At 56.5% G+C, this 15,164-nt stretch overlaps 1 protein-coding gene across 8 annotated transcripts in view; it reads right to left on the reverse strand.

Annotated features, from left to right (window-relative positions):
* Positions 1–1,298: 1,298 nt before the first annotated feature.
* SCARB1 (scavenger receptor class B member 1) overlaps positions 1,299–15,164 on the reverse strand; it is a 500,386-nt gene continuing 486,520 nt past the window's right edge. For 5 of the 8 annotated variants that reach the window (XM_049620666.1, XM_049620664.1, XM_049620667.1 and 2 more), the window contains 4 exons: positions 12,964–13,037; positions 9,839–9,890; positions 8,575–8,721; positions 1,995–2,218 (listed from right to left, as the gene is read on the reverse strand). In XM_049620666.1, coding sequence (XP_049476623.1) covers positions 2,087–2,218; positions 8,575–8,721; positions 9,839–9,890; positions 12,964–13,037 — 405 coding nt within the window. In that variant the 3' untranslated portion in view covers positions 1,995–2,086. Of the gene's footprint in view, positions 2,219–5,795; positions 5,925–8,574; positions 8,722–9,838; positions 9,891–12,963; positions 13,038–14,856; positions 15,087–15,164 lie in introns of those variants that run through there. The other 3 variants (XM_049620661.1, XM_049620662.1, XM_049620668.1) reach the window with 3 other exon arrangements.

Genomic DNA, 15,164 nt, shown 5'->3' on the forward strand with positions numbered 1-15,164 from the left:
TTTCTGGATCTGCACACACACGTCAATTCCACTCTGCACACTGAAAACATCGTAAAATACGTATAAAAAAGGAGATGCGTTCCAATAAAGGTTTATGGCTTTGTGATAGATAACAAATGTGACCCATCGATGTTGCTGGTCAGTTGTGTACCTACAATGGAATGGCGGTCCAGCCCCCAAAAATGTGAACCTTTGTGGTCACAAGAAGAAATTAGAACACCCGTTTGCATTTCCAGAGACACTTGGGTTGCAAAGAAGTACAAGAGAATGATTAAAGGCGTATATTATATAATGTTTCGCTGAACTTCTGGGGGAGGAGGAGATACACATTAAAAAGGCATCTGACAAAGAGACCTCGTTTGTGAATGTTTTTCAGGGGGAGTATCGTCTATAGATCCCATCCAGGGACACCTGGGTGGGTCAGTGGGTTCGGCAACCGATCCTTGGTTTCGGCTTAGGTCACGATCTCACAGTTCACGAGATCGAGCCCGAGTCGGGCTCTGCGTTAAGCATGGAGCCTCTCTTTCTCTGCCCCTCTCCCCTGCTTGCGATTGCTCTCTCTCTCTCTCTCTCTCTGTCTCTCTGTCTCTCAGATGGAAAAGTAAAAAGAGGAGTACCTGGGTGGCTCAGGGGGTTAAGCGTCCGAGTCTTGATTATGGCTCAGGTCATGAGGTCACCGTTAGTGGGGCCCGAGCCCCACATTGGGCTCTGGGCTGGCAGTGCAGAGCCTGCTTGGAGTTCTCTCTCTCCACTCCCCCCACCAAACATAAATAAACGTTGAAAGAAAAGGAAGAAAGAAAGGAAGAGAGAGAAAGAGAGGAAAAGAGAAAATGAAAGGAAAGGAAAGAGAAAAGGAAAGAAAGAAAGAAAGAAAGAAAGAAAGAAAGAAAGAAAGAAAAGAGAAAAGGAAAGAAAGGAAGGAAGAAAAAGAAGAAAAGAAAGAAAAAAGAGAAGAAAAGAAAAGAAAGAAGGAGGGAAGGAAGGAAGGGACAAAAGGAGAGAGAGAGAGAGGAAAAGAGAAAATGAAAGGAAAGGAAAGAAAAAAGGAAAGAAAGAAAGAAAGAAGAAAAAAGAGAAAAGGAAAGAAAGGAAGGAAAGAAGAAAAAGAAGAAAGAAAAGAAAAGAAAAAAGAAAAGGAGGAGGGAAGGAAGGAAGGAAGGGAGAAAGAGAAAGAGGCAGGCAGGTAGCAGCCCAGCTCCTACAGAACAGCTACCAGAAAGGGGCTATTGACCAGGAAGAGCCCAGAATTTTCCAGAAGCCCCTCACTCCCCCACAAACAGGCTGTCACCGACGCCCGCTTTAACGTTTACAAAAGGTTTATTACTTCAATAGTGAATTACTTTTAAAAGACGATAAAACTCATTTCTCTGGCAGTAGAAAAGAGGCAGAGGCCTGCCCCGGACCAGACGGGACACCCACACCGACCGGGCCGAGGGCCCTCGTGCGGGGCGACTCGGGGCAGGGCCCCCCGCCACCCCCACCCGGGAGCGGCCGGCTCAGTACACAGGATGACGTCAGTTTAGGCGGGAGGAGGGGGCCCCGGGCGGCCCGGGCGGCACCCGCGGCAACTCTGGGCAGATCCGGGTCGGCCCGCGGAACCGGGACAGGCCGGTCGCGGTCACGCCGCTTGCTGGGGCCCGCGTGACGCCGCCCGGCCCGCAGCCCGGGGGGCACGCGCGCGGCCAAAGCTCGGGGCGCCCCCCCCCCCCCCCCAGGCCCGCAGGGCTTTGGCACGAGAAGTCTGCCTTCCCGGGCTGGGTCTGGGGACAGTAGTGAAAGGCGTGTCCTGCAGGGACCGGGCGTCTGGGTCGTGGCTGGTGGAGGGGGCCCCGGGGGGGGGGGGGGGGGGGGGGGGGGGGGTCTTCCGGAGCCCGGGGCCCGGCTCAGTCGGGGGAGGGGACCCGGTGCCCGCGGCACTGTGGGTCACCCGGACAGAAGGTTCCAGACGGCCCTGGTTGACGATGCCCTGAGTCTCCTCAGCGGCGGCTCCATCCCTGAGTGTGTCTGCGCACGCCTGCGTACTCGCGTGTGGACACGTGCCGGGGGGTGTGCAGCGCGCGGACACGCGTGTGGCAACTGGGGGGGCTCAGGCTTTGGGACTGGTGGGCGGTCCGCCGAGGGAGTCCTGAAGAAGCGGGGTGCAGGGGCTGGGGAGCCGGTCCGGCTCAGTGGCCACGCTGGGCTGGCTGGTGACGTCTCTGGGACCCGGTCTGGGACCCTGTGGAGAGAGAGGGGGGGGGGGGGGGGGTCACCAAGCCCCACCCACACCCCCGGCCCCGCCCCCACACCCTCCCGCACGGAAACAGCCCCCTCCGTGTCCCCCTCCGTGTCCCCCTCCGCAGCGCCCACTTATCAAGCCGGAGAGGAGAAAAGCCCGGAGTGACATACAGCGTCCCCCCCCCCCGGAACGCGGTTACGAGGCCCCCCCCTCTCTCACTGGACACTGCCCTCGCCCCATTTCAGAGGTGGGACAACCGAGGCCCAAAGGGACTTGCCTAACACAGTGAGAAGGGCAAGGCCGGGAATCCAGGGCTTACATGCCATACTGTTAACCAGAAACTGGAAACCACCTAAATGTCCACCGACAGAAGAAACGCACTTTTAAAATACAGTCACAGGACGGCACTGAGCCTGGACAGCTTTCACAAACAGAAACCCGAGGAAAGGAAAGCCAGCGGCAGAGTGACCCATGTGCCATGACAGCAGGGGGACAACTTTGTTAGTCGTCTCTTGTTCGTGGATATATGTGTACAGACTTAGAGGGGAAAAGCCCACGCACCAAATTCCCGGCAATGGCTGCCTCTGGGGGAAAAGGTGAACAACCAGGACGAGATGTTAACAATGCTGTTGGGGCGCCTGCGTGGCTCAGTCAACCGCTTAAGCGTCCGACTCTTGATTTCGGCTCAGGTCAGGGTCCCACGGTCGTGAGTTCGAGCCCCAAATCAGGTTCTGCGTTGACAGCACGGGGCCTACTTGGGATTCTCTCTCTCAATTTCTCTCCCTCTGCCCCTCCCCTGCTCATGCTCTGTCTCTCAATAATAAATGGTAAAAAAAAAAATAAATAAATAAATTAAAAAAAAAAAAAGACAGCAATGCTGAGGAGCGCTTGGGTGGCCCAGTCGCTTAAGCATCCGACTCCAGCTCAGGTCATGATCTCATGGTTCATGGGTTCGAGCCCGGCATCGGGCTCTGTGCTGACAGCTCGGAGCCTGGAGCCTGCTTCAGATTCTGGGTCTCCCTCTCTCTCTGCCCCTCCCCTGCTGGTGCTCTGTCTCTTTCTCTCTCTCTCAAAAATAAATAAACATTAAAAAAAAAGAGCAACGTTGATAGGAGGCTTATCATCCGTCTGAGCCCTGAAGAAGAGAGAGGCCTCGGGGCCCAGCAGTGTGGCCAGGACACCCTGAGGGCCTGTGGCCACTTGTGCCTCATTCCCAAACCCCAAGGGCTTGCTTCTCCAGGCAGTGAAGAAAATCAACCGCTTCCCGCCCTCCCGTGTCTACCACCCCCAGGTGGGCAGGACACAGGGAAGGCTTGGACCCCTGTCCCTCTCCCTCCCTCTGGGACAGATCTAAGGCTTCCAGGGTTGAGCCACATTCAAGCCAGGGGCAGGAATGGGGGGAGGGGCAGGGAGGCCAGGCCAGAGTGAGACCAGCCTTGCACCCCTCCCTTCCACCACAGAGAGACCGCATGGGGACACCCAGGGGTGCCCAGAACCTCAGCAACGTGGCCCAAAGAATCACAACTTAAGAAAGCCTTGCTCAGAAGTACAAAGGGAAACTAATCCCAGGCTGTGACAGGGGCCCTGATCCATCCCAAGGAAGACACATGTAACAGATCCGCAAGGAACCAGAAGGTGAACCACATTCCTCCTCTTCCTATTTCCTTCCACTTTCATTTAGCTGAGGAGTGAAGACTTAGAACAGGAGAGAAATCACTGAGAAGGTAGGACAGGTCCAGGAATATTTCCCTGAAGGGTTTCCATGTACGGTTGTCTAAGATGTTCACTGCACAAAGGCATGGCAAATGGGTTATCATGTTCCGTTTGCCAAGCCCTCTGCCCTAGAGCTGGCCAGGTCTGCCCAAGAGTGGCCGTCTTCCTTCTCGACATGAGAACACCCTTCCGGGCTAGTGGAGGCCCCATGTCCTGCTCTCTCCCAGGCAAGGCCGCCCCTCAAGACCACTCCCATGCCCAGGTACGAGGCAAGGTGGGGGGCCTCCTCCAGGGACCCAGGCTGAGGCTCCGTGCAGGCTGGGGCCACCATGCCGGGGTTCCAGGTCTGCAGGACCATGGTCACTTCCCAGGTGCCCGGCTCCCAAACCAGAGCCTACAGGGCACTGCTTTCCCCAAGTACCCCACCAGGGGCAGAGGCAGCATCATCTGGCCTGGAGGCCGAGCTGCCTTCTGCGAGGCAGGGCACTAGAATCTCTCTAAGTCAGAAACTTCCCTAACAACTTGGAAACTGGATTCTGGGGGCAAGATACAGAGGAGACCCCAGTTTTGTTTCTGTGTTATTGGGAAGAGGGTGGGGGGACACTGGAAGGAAAGGGGGACTAGTCTCCAAGCCCGGGGGCCGTGTTCTCAGGAGGACACCCCGCGTCCTGGGTGTCCAGCCCTGGGACACCCTGACGTGCTCAGGCCCCAGCCTCCTATTCCCCAGTTGTCAGGAGGAGCCCCCCCAGGGCCTGGCTGGGGACACAGCTGCCCCTCCCTCCGCCTCCTCGCACCTGTCAACACAAACAGGCCTGTGCTCACGACTTCGCATTTTCTATTTTCTTTCCGCCTCCGGCCCTGGCAAACGACGCCGACTGGAGGCAGCCAACTGGCCCCAAAGAGCAGGGCGGCGGCCTCCCCCTCCTTCCGTGGCTCCAAAGAAGCCTACTTCAACCCGAGCCCGCGCAGCCCCAGAAGCTCGAGGGGGCGGTGCAGTTTTGAGAAGCCAAAGTGACAGCTGTTATCAGAGGTCCAAAACCCACGTGCGTCCCAGTGACGGCATGGGACACACCTACCCTAAACCCTAGTCACCGTTTACCAAACGTCCACCTCTCACCGGGACCCCTTCGTCGTTCCTGTTTCCTGTGGGGGCGGGGGGCGTGTTTGTGCGTCTGTTTTTGCTGCGTCTGGCCAAGCTACCCTCTCGGGCTGAATCCTGGGTACCCGGTCGGTGCCCACTTGGTGCTTACGTTCTTTCTTTCTCGGTCAGTCCTCCCAGATGTATTGAGACTCGTGTTTCTCAAATGTTGGATCGTCCGCATCAGAATCCCCTTGTCGTGGGGGTGGGGGGGGCAAGGGGGGGGTCCATGAAAACACAGATCCCGGGGCTCCATCCGTGTGACTCTATTCCAGGGCAGGGGGGCGGGGGGGGGGGAGTTCTAGAAGGATGTGCAGGGGTCTCAATGTCTCAATTTTGAGCCAACCGCTTAAATTCCCAGAGGAGTCCCCTGCACCAGAGGTCTGAGAAGCACCTGTGGCCTAAGCCTGGACCCTACGTTTCTAAGACAACCTGGGCAACGACCACGTCAGCCCGCGGAACGCGATCGCCCTCCACCGTCCCCTACCACGCCGGGGGCCAAAGAAACTGCCATGCACTGCTCCTCACGTCAGAAGGGCGGGTTCCCCACCCGCAAAATCTACAAGTACGAATTTACGGTCTGCAGACACCCCAGGAGAAGTTTAGGCTGAAGAAACGGGTGAGGCCCAAAGTGGGTCAAGCCGCCAGAGTTGTTTTTACTTTGGGGGGGGAGGGGGGGGGGGGGGGGGGGAGGGGGGGAGGGGCGAGGCGTTACCTGGTACCCACCTACAATCTTGCTTCTTGCAGCACAGAGCCCTTGGGTGCTGATGTCATCAGGGATTCAGAATAGGCCTGAATGGCCTCCTTATCCTTTGAGCCCTTTTTACTACTACTCCAAAATAAATAGCATTTCTCCTAGAAGATAACCAAGCTAATTTATAGTTGACTCCGCAGCCAAACGCAAAAGGTTCTTCAATCGCCGAAAAGCAAAGAGCGGGGTGTTAAGTCCAACAACCGTTAACGACCAGAGAGGCTGAGATTGGGGGTGGGGGGCGGGGAGTGGGTGCCCTTCACCAGAGACAGAAATGCGGGTATCTTCGGGAAACACGCCTGGTCGGACAGACTAGCCACGCAGGAACAGGGGCTGTCGGCCCGAACATTCAGGCTTTGGACGGGAGCCAGGGTGGGGAGACGGGCCACGGTGGACAGGGCGTATTGGCCAAGAACCCGCGGGCTGAGCAGGTGGCGTTTTAAAGGGACCAGAAACAGCTTGGTTATTTGAAAAGAACAACTTGAGAAGAAAAATTTCTCGGCAATTAAAATGTGCTGAGTTCACCAGCATGTGATGATGATTATTTTCTTAAAATCAGGACAAATCACATAAAACCACGGAAGGCCTAGGGGCGACTGGGTGGCTCAGTCGGTTAAGCGTCCGACTTCAGCTCAGGTCATGATCTCAGAGTCTGTGAGTTCGAGCCCCGCGTCGGGCTCTGTGCGGACAGCTCAGAGCCTGGAGCCTGTTTCGGATTCCTTGTCTCCCTCTCTCTCTGCCCCTCCCCCGCTCATACTCTGTCTCTCTCTCCTTCGAAAATAAACATTAAAAAAATAAAAAAAAACACGTAAGGCCTAATGCCTGCTAAGTTCCCCCGCAAAAAAAATACATAATGGGATAAATTTCCATTATTTGGCTTCCAGTGACACCTGTAGGGACTGCGTCCTCAGTGAAAACAGACGTCCTTACTGGGTCCGAGGGCGGTGAGGCCTGGAGGCCTGGAGGGAAGGGGCCTTAGCCAGTGATTTCACACGTGCTTCCTCATTCTCCTTCCCCCTCTGGCTTCCGACGGACACTTAGGAGACAGAGAGGACAGATCCAGCCAGTCCACTGGGTCCCCTGGCTGTGACAGGACACCTTCACTGCTGGAAGCACCCAAGGAGGGATCCACAGGCTGGGAGCCTTGGCTTCTGGTCCCCTCCACCCTCCTAGCGTAAATCAGTCAAAAAACTATAGGGAGTTTCCTTGCGCTCCCTAGAGCACGAGGTCTGCTCAGCCCGGTCTCCCTGGGCCCCCAACAGGCTGCTTACACCCCTCGATCACCAGGGACTCAAACACCAGAGCACTGGCATGATGAGAGCTCCGGGGCCTTGGCACCCTGGCACCAGGGCCAACCTTTCCCCCTAAAGGATGGGGAATTTGGAAGGCACATCGGGTTAAGGGTCCGAAACCTATGTTAGGAGCCTGGGAAGGTTTATCGTTGCCCCCAGCGAGCAAGCAAGCGTGCAAGCCACCCCCCAAAAAGAGGAGAAAACAGAAGAGTTGTTTGCCAAAGCTGAAGCAAGAAAGCAGGTGCTGCGGGGGCCCAAGGCCCCTCCCACACGCCTTGCCCATCCCCGCCTCAGGGCCTTTGCACTGGCTATTCCTGTGCTTGAAGCACTCCTTCTGTGACTCTGTGCTGACTGCCTCATTAGCATTCACATCTAAGCCTAAATTCTGCCTCTTCGGGGAAGGCTTTCCGGATGCTCTCTATAGCTGTCCCCAGCCCTCTTGAATACAATGCTCCCTGGTCCAGTAGCCACATAGTGCTGTTAGGTCTTTTAAGTGGGGTGAGTCTAGGGGCGCCCGAGTGGCACAGCCAGTTAAGTGTCCAAATCTTGATATCGGCTCAGATCACGGTCTCACTGTCAAGAGATCGAGCCCCGTGTCAGGCTCCATGCGCTGGGCACAGAGCCTACTTGGGATTCTCTCTCTCTCTCGCTCTCACCCTCTCCTATCCCTCCCCTGCTCTCTCTCTCTCAAAATAAATAAACATTTAAAAATAAATAAATAAAAAAATGGGGTGAGTCCGATTCAAGACCTGCCGTAAGTGTTAAAACACACAGCAGATTTTAAAGACTTAACGTAAAAAAAAATAATGTAAAATACAGTTAAATTTGTATTTTTCATGTTGATTGCATGTTCATACGGCCATATTTCGGGCCTATCCGGATTAAACAAAATCTAGGATTAAAATCGATTTCTTTTTACTGGATGGGGCGACTAAAAAATCTAAGTTTCCAATCCCGGATGCGGCTCACGGATTTCTAGCGGACAGCGCTAACCTGTCACGTGTCCCGCCACCTTTATCATCGGCGGAGTGATCTTTTCTATTTACTTGGTCGTCTTCTGTCTCCCCAACACGCAAGCCACGTGCCCCCAGGGCGGGACCGTGTCTGTCTCGTTCACGGCCGTGAACCTGGCACCCAGCAGGTGCTGACTTGACGAGCAAACCATTCAAGGACCAGGTCTCATGACCAGAACCCACCCAAAGCCCCTCCAAGGGAGGGTCCCCAGGCCTCCCGGGACAGGCAGAAAAAAGTGGTAAATGCGGGACGCGAGTGAGGCAGAGACGCAGGGCAGCTCCCCTGCCCCAGGCAGAGACATGGCACCGCTGCCCAAGGCGGGCTCCAAGCTGAGGGCGTCTGCGGGAGCGACTGGAGGAACGGCCGGGCGAGCCCATCCGAGTCCCGCTTACCCCGACAGGCGAGCAGGGGGCCGTTCGGCCCGGGCCTCCCTCCAGCCGCCACCTACCTGGCTCCGGATCTGGTGGATGATGGGGATGAACAGCAGCACGCAGCCCAGCCCGACGAGGACGTACTGGGCATAGTGTAGCACACTGGGCACCAACACCAGCTGGGTGTAGAAGGTCTGCAGGGGCTCACCTTCCATTGCCCCGCTCTGGGGATGGAGAACAACAGACTAACAGGCTGGGCCGCACTCGGCAGGCCCCGGGACACGGAGGCCGCGCCACGCCACCTCCAGGCCCCCCGCCCCTTACCCGTCTCACGGCCGCCACCCTCCCAGAGCTTGTGATGGAGCCTGCGGGGGGCCTCCGTTCCCTCGGGGCCCCACGCGGGACTACATTTCCCAGACTCCCTTGCAGCCGGACAGGGCCACGTGATCGTGTTCCGGCCAACAGGAGGCGGGCCCAGTATGCCGCGACTTCCGGCCCGGCCCATAGACACCTGCCCGCGGATTCTCTAGTTCTCTGTCCTAACTCCCTGAAGGTGACGGGCTCTGAGGCTCCCCGGGAGGGCGGGGCCATGAGGCAGAGCTCCGCCTCCCACAACCGGCCCAGCCTGTGAGGTGAGCTCTGCCTGATTGAAAACAAGCTGGCCATGGAAACCAATTTGACAATAAATTTCATAGATTGAAAAAAAAAAAAAAAAAAAAAAAAAAAAGCTGGCCAGAAGGAACCCTGAAAAGCTGGGAGGAGAGAAAGTTCAAGGGAAAAGCTGATACCCTAGGGGGCGGCTGGGGGGCTCAGTTGGTTAAGCATCCAACTTCGGCTCTCTGGGCAGGATCTCAAGGTTCGTGGGTTCGAGACCCGACGAGGGCTTAAACCCTGGCGCTTGCTTCGAATTCTGTGTCCCTGTCTCTCTGCTCCTCCCCCCCCCCGTCCTCTCTCTCTCTCAAAAATAAACATTAAAAAGTTTTTTTAAAAAAAGAAAAGCTGACACTCTGAAAAGCAACTTCCTCCCTCTCCGGAGAAGTGGTCAAGTGCATTTACAAAATTACACCCTGGGCCAGATAGAGCTTCACATTTTCATGCAGCTTCTGTCTTCCTCACCTCAAGTGATCCTTTCAACTCCGTGGGATAATTGATACAAAGCGCTTGGACCTCAGGAAGCTTCTAACAGATGGTTTTATAGCCCCCCCCCCTTCCAGCTCCCAGCCCAGCCTCCCCTCCTCCACAAACAGCCCCCCTCCTGAAAAGCCCACACCGGCCCCTCCCTGGGGTCCCAGACACCACGCCCAACGGTTCCCCCGCAGGCAACGTGAGACAGCCTCTCACCTCCTCAAACCACATCAACGGCAGGACTACTGGCTCGATCTTCCCTGTTTGTCTGGAAATAAGACCAAAACATTGTGAGTTTTGTCAGCATGTTTTTTATGTCAGGCAGCTTTGGACATGTGATCGTAGGGTCCAGATCAGCAGGGATTTGATTTTGCAAGGACTGGATTGGTGCCGGCTTGAGAGAGGGGTATTTCCTGGCAGGGAGCAACTCGGCGATCTGCTCACATCTTTTTGAATTAAAAACTCACGTCACCTACACGGTGGGGGGCCGGGGGGACTGCCAGCGACCTGGCTGATGCCCACCGGTGCCTTTTAGAAACAAAAGCCCACACTAATTCGGGATGGTAATGCACCCAGCACCTCCTGCTTTCCTTTGGAGAGTCTGGAGGCTGGGTCCACGCCAGAGGGTGTCTACGTGACCAGGCCCCAATAAATACCCTGGGCGCTGAGTCCCTAATGGACTTCCCTGGTAGAAGACACTTCGCGTGCGTTGTCACAACTCAATGCTGGGGGAATTAAGGGCGTCCTATGTGACTGTCCCAGGAGAGGGTTCTGGAAGATTCTGCCTGGCTCCCCCAGACTTCACCCCACGCACCTTTTCCTTCGCTGATTTTGCTTGACTCCTTCCTCCGTAATCAATCACAGCCACGAGTACAACTATGTTCGGGGTCCTGGGTGTCCCCACTGAATCATCGAACCGGACGGTGGTCTGTCTTGGGGTCCCCCCGACACAGCACTGACTAGCTGTGTGACCTTGGGCACGCGACCTACCCTCCCTGTGTCTCCTCCGCCAAGCGGGGACTGCACTGGCACTGAATGCGGCCCCGTGAAAAGTGCTCAGAAGAACACCCACCCTATAGAAACCACTCCAAGCTCGTTACTGTCGTCGCTGTTGTTCGTTACCAGCGAACAAACGGGCCAAAATATTCTTCAGCTTCACCGTTTTGGGGTCTGCTTAAAGAAGGCACAGCCGGACGGAGGGGAAAGGGGACCCACCAGGGGGACAGAACCAGAGTCGGCACGAATGGCCAAAATCCTTCAGTCACCACTCTCAGAACTCTCTCGGGCCGCCTGAGACACAGAGTGTCGTGCAGGGCAACGAGTTTATACGGCACCCGCCGCGGAGGCGACACACAGAAAACACTAGAGAAACACAACAGGAAGTCCACGCTGGCCCCTTCTTATTTGAGTTTGTAGGAACTGGTGTAAGTTCAGGGCAAAGAGCACGCAACCCAGCTGTCTGGATCTTGCGAGGATGGGGCGCCAGAGTCCCCCAGACGAGCCGCAGCGAAATAGCTCTCCGTGCGGGCAGCTGTGTCTCCGGCTTTTTCCCACGGCCACTGGCCCTCGGGGCTGGCGGGAGGCACCGCTGTTAGACCGGTTCCCTCGAGGCCAGAAGGAGTGGGGGGGGAGGGGGGGTGGTCAGACAGCTGTGTCGCCCGGCACCCAGAGGCCCAGAGAGGTCAGGTCAGGGTAGAGGCCCGGGAGTCCCCACCACGCAGAATCCAGCGGCCCCCGGGGGTCCTGCTGACTTGAGCAACGTTTGTCGGGGATTCAAATTCACTTCCCACAGGTGAAAGTTAAGAGAGTGCTGGTTAAAATCCAGATTTTGAGAAACGCCTTTGAAAATGCACCCGATGGGGCCCACAGCCGGCGTGAGCCCCCTGGTGCTGGGGAGGGGCGGGTCCTGGGCCCCATCCCCACCGGCCTGCCCGGCTTCTCCTAGTCACCTGCTGGCCCCCCACGAAGTGATGCAGGCCCCAGAGCCGGAGCTCCGGGGTCAGGGGGAGGGCAGGCGCCTGGTGAACCCCCTGTGCCATTTCACCACCTAGCACACCCTCGGACAGCCCCCAAACACCCAGATAAAAAGCCAGGGCGGGAGCCTAAGAGAGGAGCGTGTTCTTTCCAGCTGAAAGGCATTTTACAAAGCCGGCGAGATAGATGCTCACATTCCTGCAGCCCAGGAATCTTTGTAGGGGAAGCTTTTTTTAATGAAACTATTCCAAATATGCGTAAAGAAACAAAACAAAACAAAACAAAACCACAGAAGCCAGACCCCACCACCACGACTAAACCGGCGCAGCCCCTCGCCCAGCCCCCTCGTTCCAACCGCAGCTGGCGAGGATCGTGGGGGCCCGACGGCTCCCACGCTGCCGGCGGGAAGGCCGACTGGGCAGCTGCCGTGCAAAACAGCAACTCCAACGCTGAACGCAGAGTTCCCGCGACGCCCGGCGAGGGATCCGCCCCCACGTGTCTGCCCAAGGGAATCGAAAGCGTGTGCACCCACCGGCAACATATACGGGCACGTTCGCTACTCACGACGGCCAAAAGCGACAGAGACCCAGATGCCCCTCAACTGAGCGAGAAAACACGCCGTGTGCGTCCAACGGAACAGGATTCGGCCATAAAACGGAAGACGCTTGGACACCTGCTACGCCTCGGATGAGCCCCGACGCCGGTGAGAGACGCCAGACGGCAAAGGCCACGGCTCCTACGCTTCCATTTATGGGACGTTTCCGGCACAGGCAAATCCAGAGGCACGGAAAGTAGGTCAGGGCCTGCCAGGGGCTGGGGGAGGTGGGGGGCGGCTGCTAACGGACACGGGGTATCTTTGGGGGTGACGGACTGCGACGGCCCTGCGCGACTCCACGGATCTGCCTCCAGTCACCGGGTTGTACGTTTGAAAAGGGTGAGCGTAACGGTATGTGAATTGTATCTCGGTAAGGCCACGATGCGACACGGAAATAAAGCGAAACAGAAAGGAATATCAGGGCTTAAAATATTCCTCCCACAAAGGGAAGAGTCACACTGTAAAATGCCTGTTGGGTGAGTTTCCATTTTCAAAGACTTGCTTTTGCCAGGATTTAATTTTTTTTTTTTTTTTTCCCCCAGTTTTCTGTTGAGTGGGAAACCGCTTGGACAGAAGAGTCTGCTGAATCTGGGGGACAGATGTTAAGACAGAAAAAGCGGGGGTTCCGGGGCGGGGACCAGCCGGCACATCCGGGAGGAGCGTCTCCCTCCCCACGTGCGGGGTCCCTGGGGACGTGTCCCCCCCCCCAACCCCAGTCCCAGGTCCCGGCCCCCAAACAAGCCACGCGGCCCCTCCTCCCGGACCCACTCACCCGATGCCTTTGATGGCCTTGACGTACAGGCTCAGCTGTAGTTTCACAGAGCAGTTCATGGGGATCCCGGTGACCTGTAGGAACAGCACGGTGAGGGGCCCGGGTTCGCGCCCCGGGAAGCCCCCAAACCCGCGTCCCTGGTCCCGCTCAGAGCGCAGGCATCAGGGCTGAACTGCCGGGGCACCGGGGCCTCCCCGCTGGCTCCAGGCCCTTCGGGGGGGCGGGGGGGGACACAAGCTTCCCCGAAGGCTCTTGTGCCCACGAGGCTTCTCTGAGTGCACAGTGACGTTTGCCACTGGTTGCCCACCCCCCCCCCTCCAGACCAAACAACACAGACAACTTGCCCTGACCGTCTCAAACCTAATGTTTTATCCTTGTGTTCACTTTTATGGCTGCCGCCTTCTTTTTTTCGAGAAATTTGTAATTTCCGACGCGAGGTGGTGACCGGAAACTTCCTCTGTGCCGAAACCTACCCGTTTCTTCTAAGAGAGGAGTTTTTAAAGCGGTAAGCAGACAGCAGGAGAAGCGACACACACGTAGGCCCCAACTCAGGGAGGTGGCTCCCGAAGAGGAAAGGGACCGAGGCTGGAGGTCGGGAGGCCAGAACTGTCGCCTCTTAGCTGAGGCCTGGTTCCTCATCTGCAAAAGGGGCTCATTCCCGCCACCTCACTGCAGGGCGAACTAAGGGATGGAAAACAGCCACACTCGGGGCCATAAACGCTTGCGTGACGATCACGCACATTGGGGGAAAGGGAAATGTCTTCCATGAAAAGTAGGCCTTCCGGGCCCCGATGGCCCAGAGGGACAGCGCAAAGGCCTTGCTCCCGAGACCAGGGAGAGCTTGGACCCAAGAACCGGCAGGCTGGGAGGGAGTCCACCCGCGGGTGGAAAAGTGATGAGGCAGCAGGCCGGAGGCCGTCCTCCTCAAGAGAGGCCTGCTGGCCGGGCTGGTCGGCGGCTGGTGTCTGGGAACCTGGATTTCGGGAGCCCCCCCCCACTCCCTAACTGATAAGGGGGGCTCACTGTGCCTGGACTGTTTGTACAAACATTGTGATTTATGCCGACCATCAGTCTCCCCGCGGGAGTCTGGAAGTCCGGGAGGTACCAGGCAGAGGGTGCCGCTGGGAACAGTCCCCGGTGAACACCCAGGGCGCTGTCTCTAACGGGCTTCCCTGGGGGATGATTCACCGCACTGCTGGGGGAATTAAGTGTGTGCTGTGCGGCCCCCCTGGGAGACGGAACTCCGTCTCCTTTCTCTGCAACAAATCACAGCCGTGATTTCCACCATATGCGGAGTCTGGGAGTCCTGCTAGCAAATCGTCAGCCTCGGGGGTGGTCTCGGAGACCCCGAAATGTTAAGACGATGTGGAAAAGCCTTAGCATTTCTTTTTTTTTTTTTTTTACATTTTTTTAAATGTTTATTTTCGAGACAGAGAGAGACAGGACATGAGCGGGGAAGGGGCGGAGACAGAGGGAGACCCAGAATCCAAAGCAGGCTCTGGGCTCCGAGCGGTCCGCACGGGGCCCGACGCGGGGCTCGAACTCACGAACCATGGGATCGTGACCTGAGCCGAAGTCGGATGCTTAACCGACTGAGCCACCCAGACACCCCGAGCCTTAACATTTCTAACAAGAAAGAACGAACTTCAATGGAACACATAATATATTAATATTAATTACTACCAATTTAATTAACGAATACCATTAAATTAACCTCATTAAAATTCACTAGATATTAGCACAGGACATGAGGTGGGGGCGTCAGAAGGCCTGTGTTTGGACTCAGCTTTGCCGCTTACTTATGCCCACTTATCAAACCCGTACCTACTGAGTTCCTCTATGCGAACGGCTAGAAGTCAAGCGATGAACGGAACAGAATGGATCTTTCCTCTATGGAGCCAACGATCCCGTTTATTAGTTGTATCACGTGACCTACCTGGGCCACAGTTTCCCCATCTGTACAATGGGAGGAGCAGTGCTCCCTGCCCAGATAATTGTGCAAATTTACTGCGTTACTGCATGTGAAAGTATCCGGCTGGTGTCTGGACCATAATGAGTGTGCAAGCACTATTTGCTGGAGGTGAAGTGCATGTAGTCACAGTTGACTTAACTAGCCTGGGTTCCTAGTGAAAAGAGACAGAGAGAGAGAGAGACGACTTAACCAGCCTGGGTTCTTAGTGAAAAGAGAGAGAGAGAAGGAC

This window comes from Panthera uncia (genome assembly GCF_023721935.1).
Source record: "Panthera uncia isolate 11264 chromosome D3 unlocalized genomic scaffold, Puncia_PCG_1.0 HiC_scaffold_9, whole genome shotgun sequence".
Taxonomy (NCBI): Eukaryota; Metazoa; Chordata; class Mammalia; order Carnivora; family Felidae; genus Panthera; species Panthera uncia.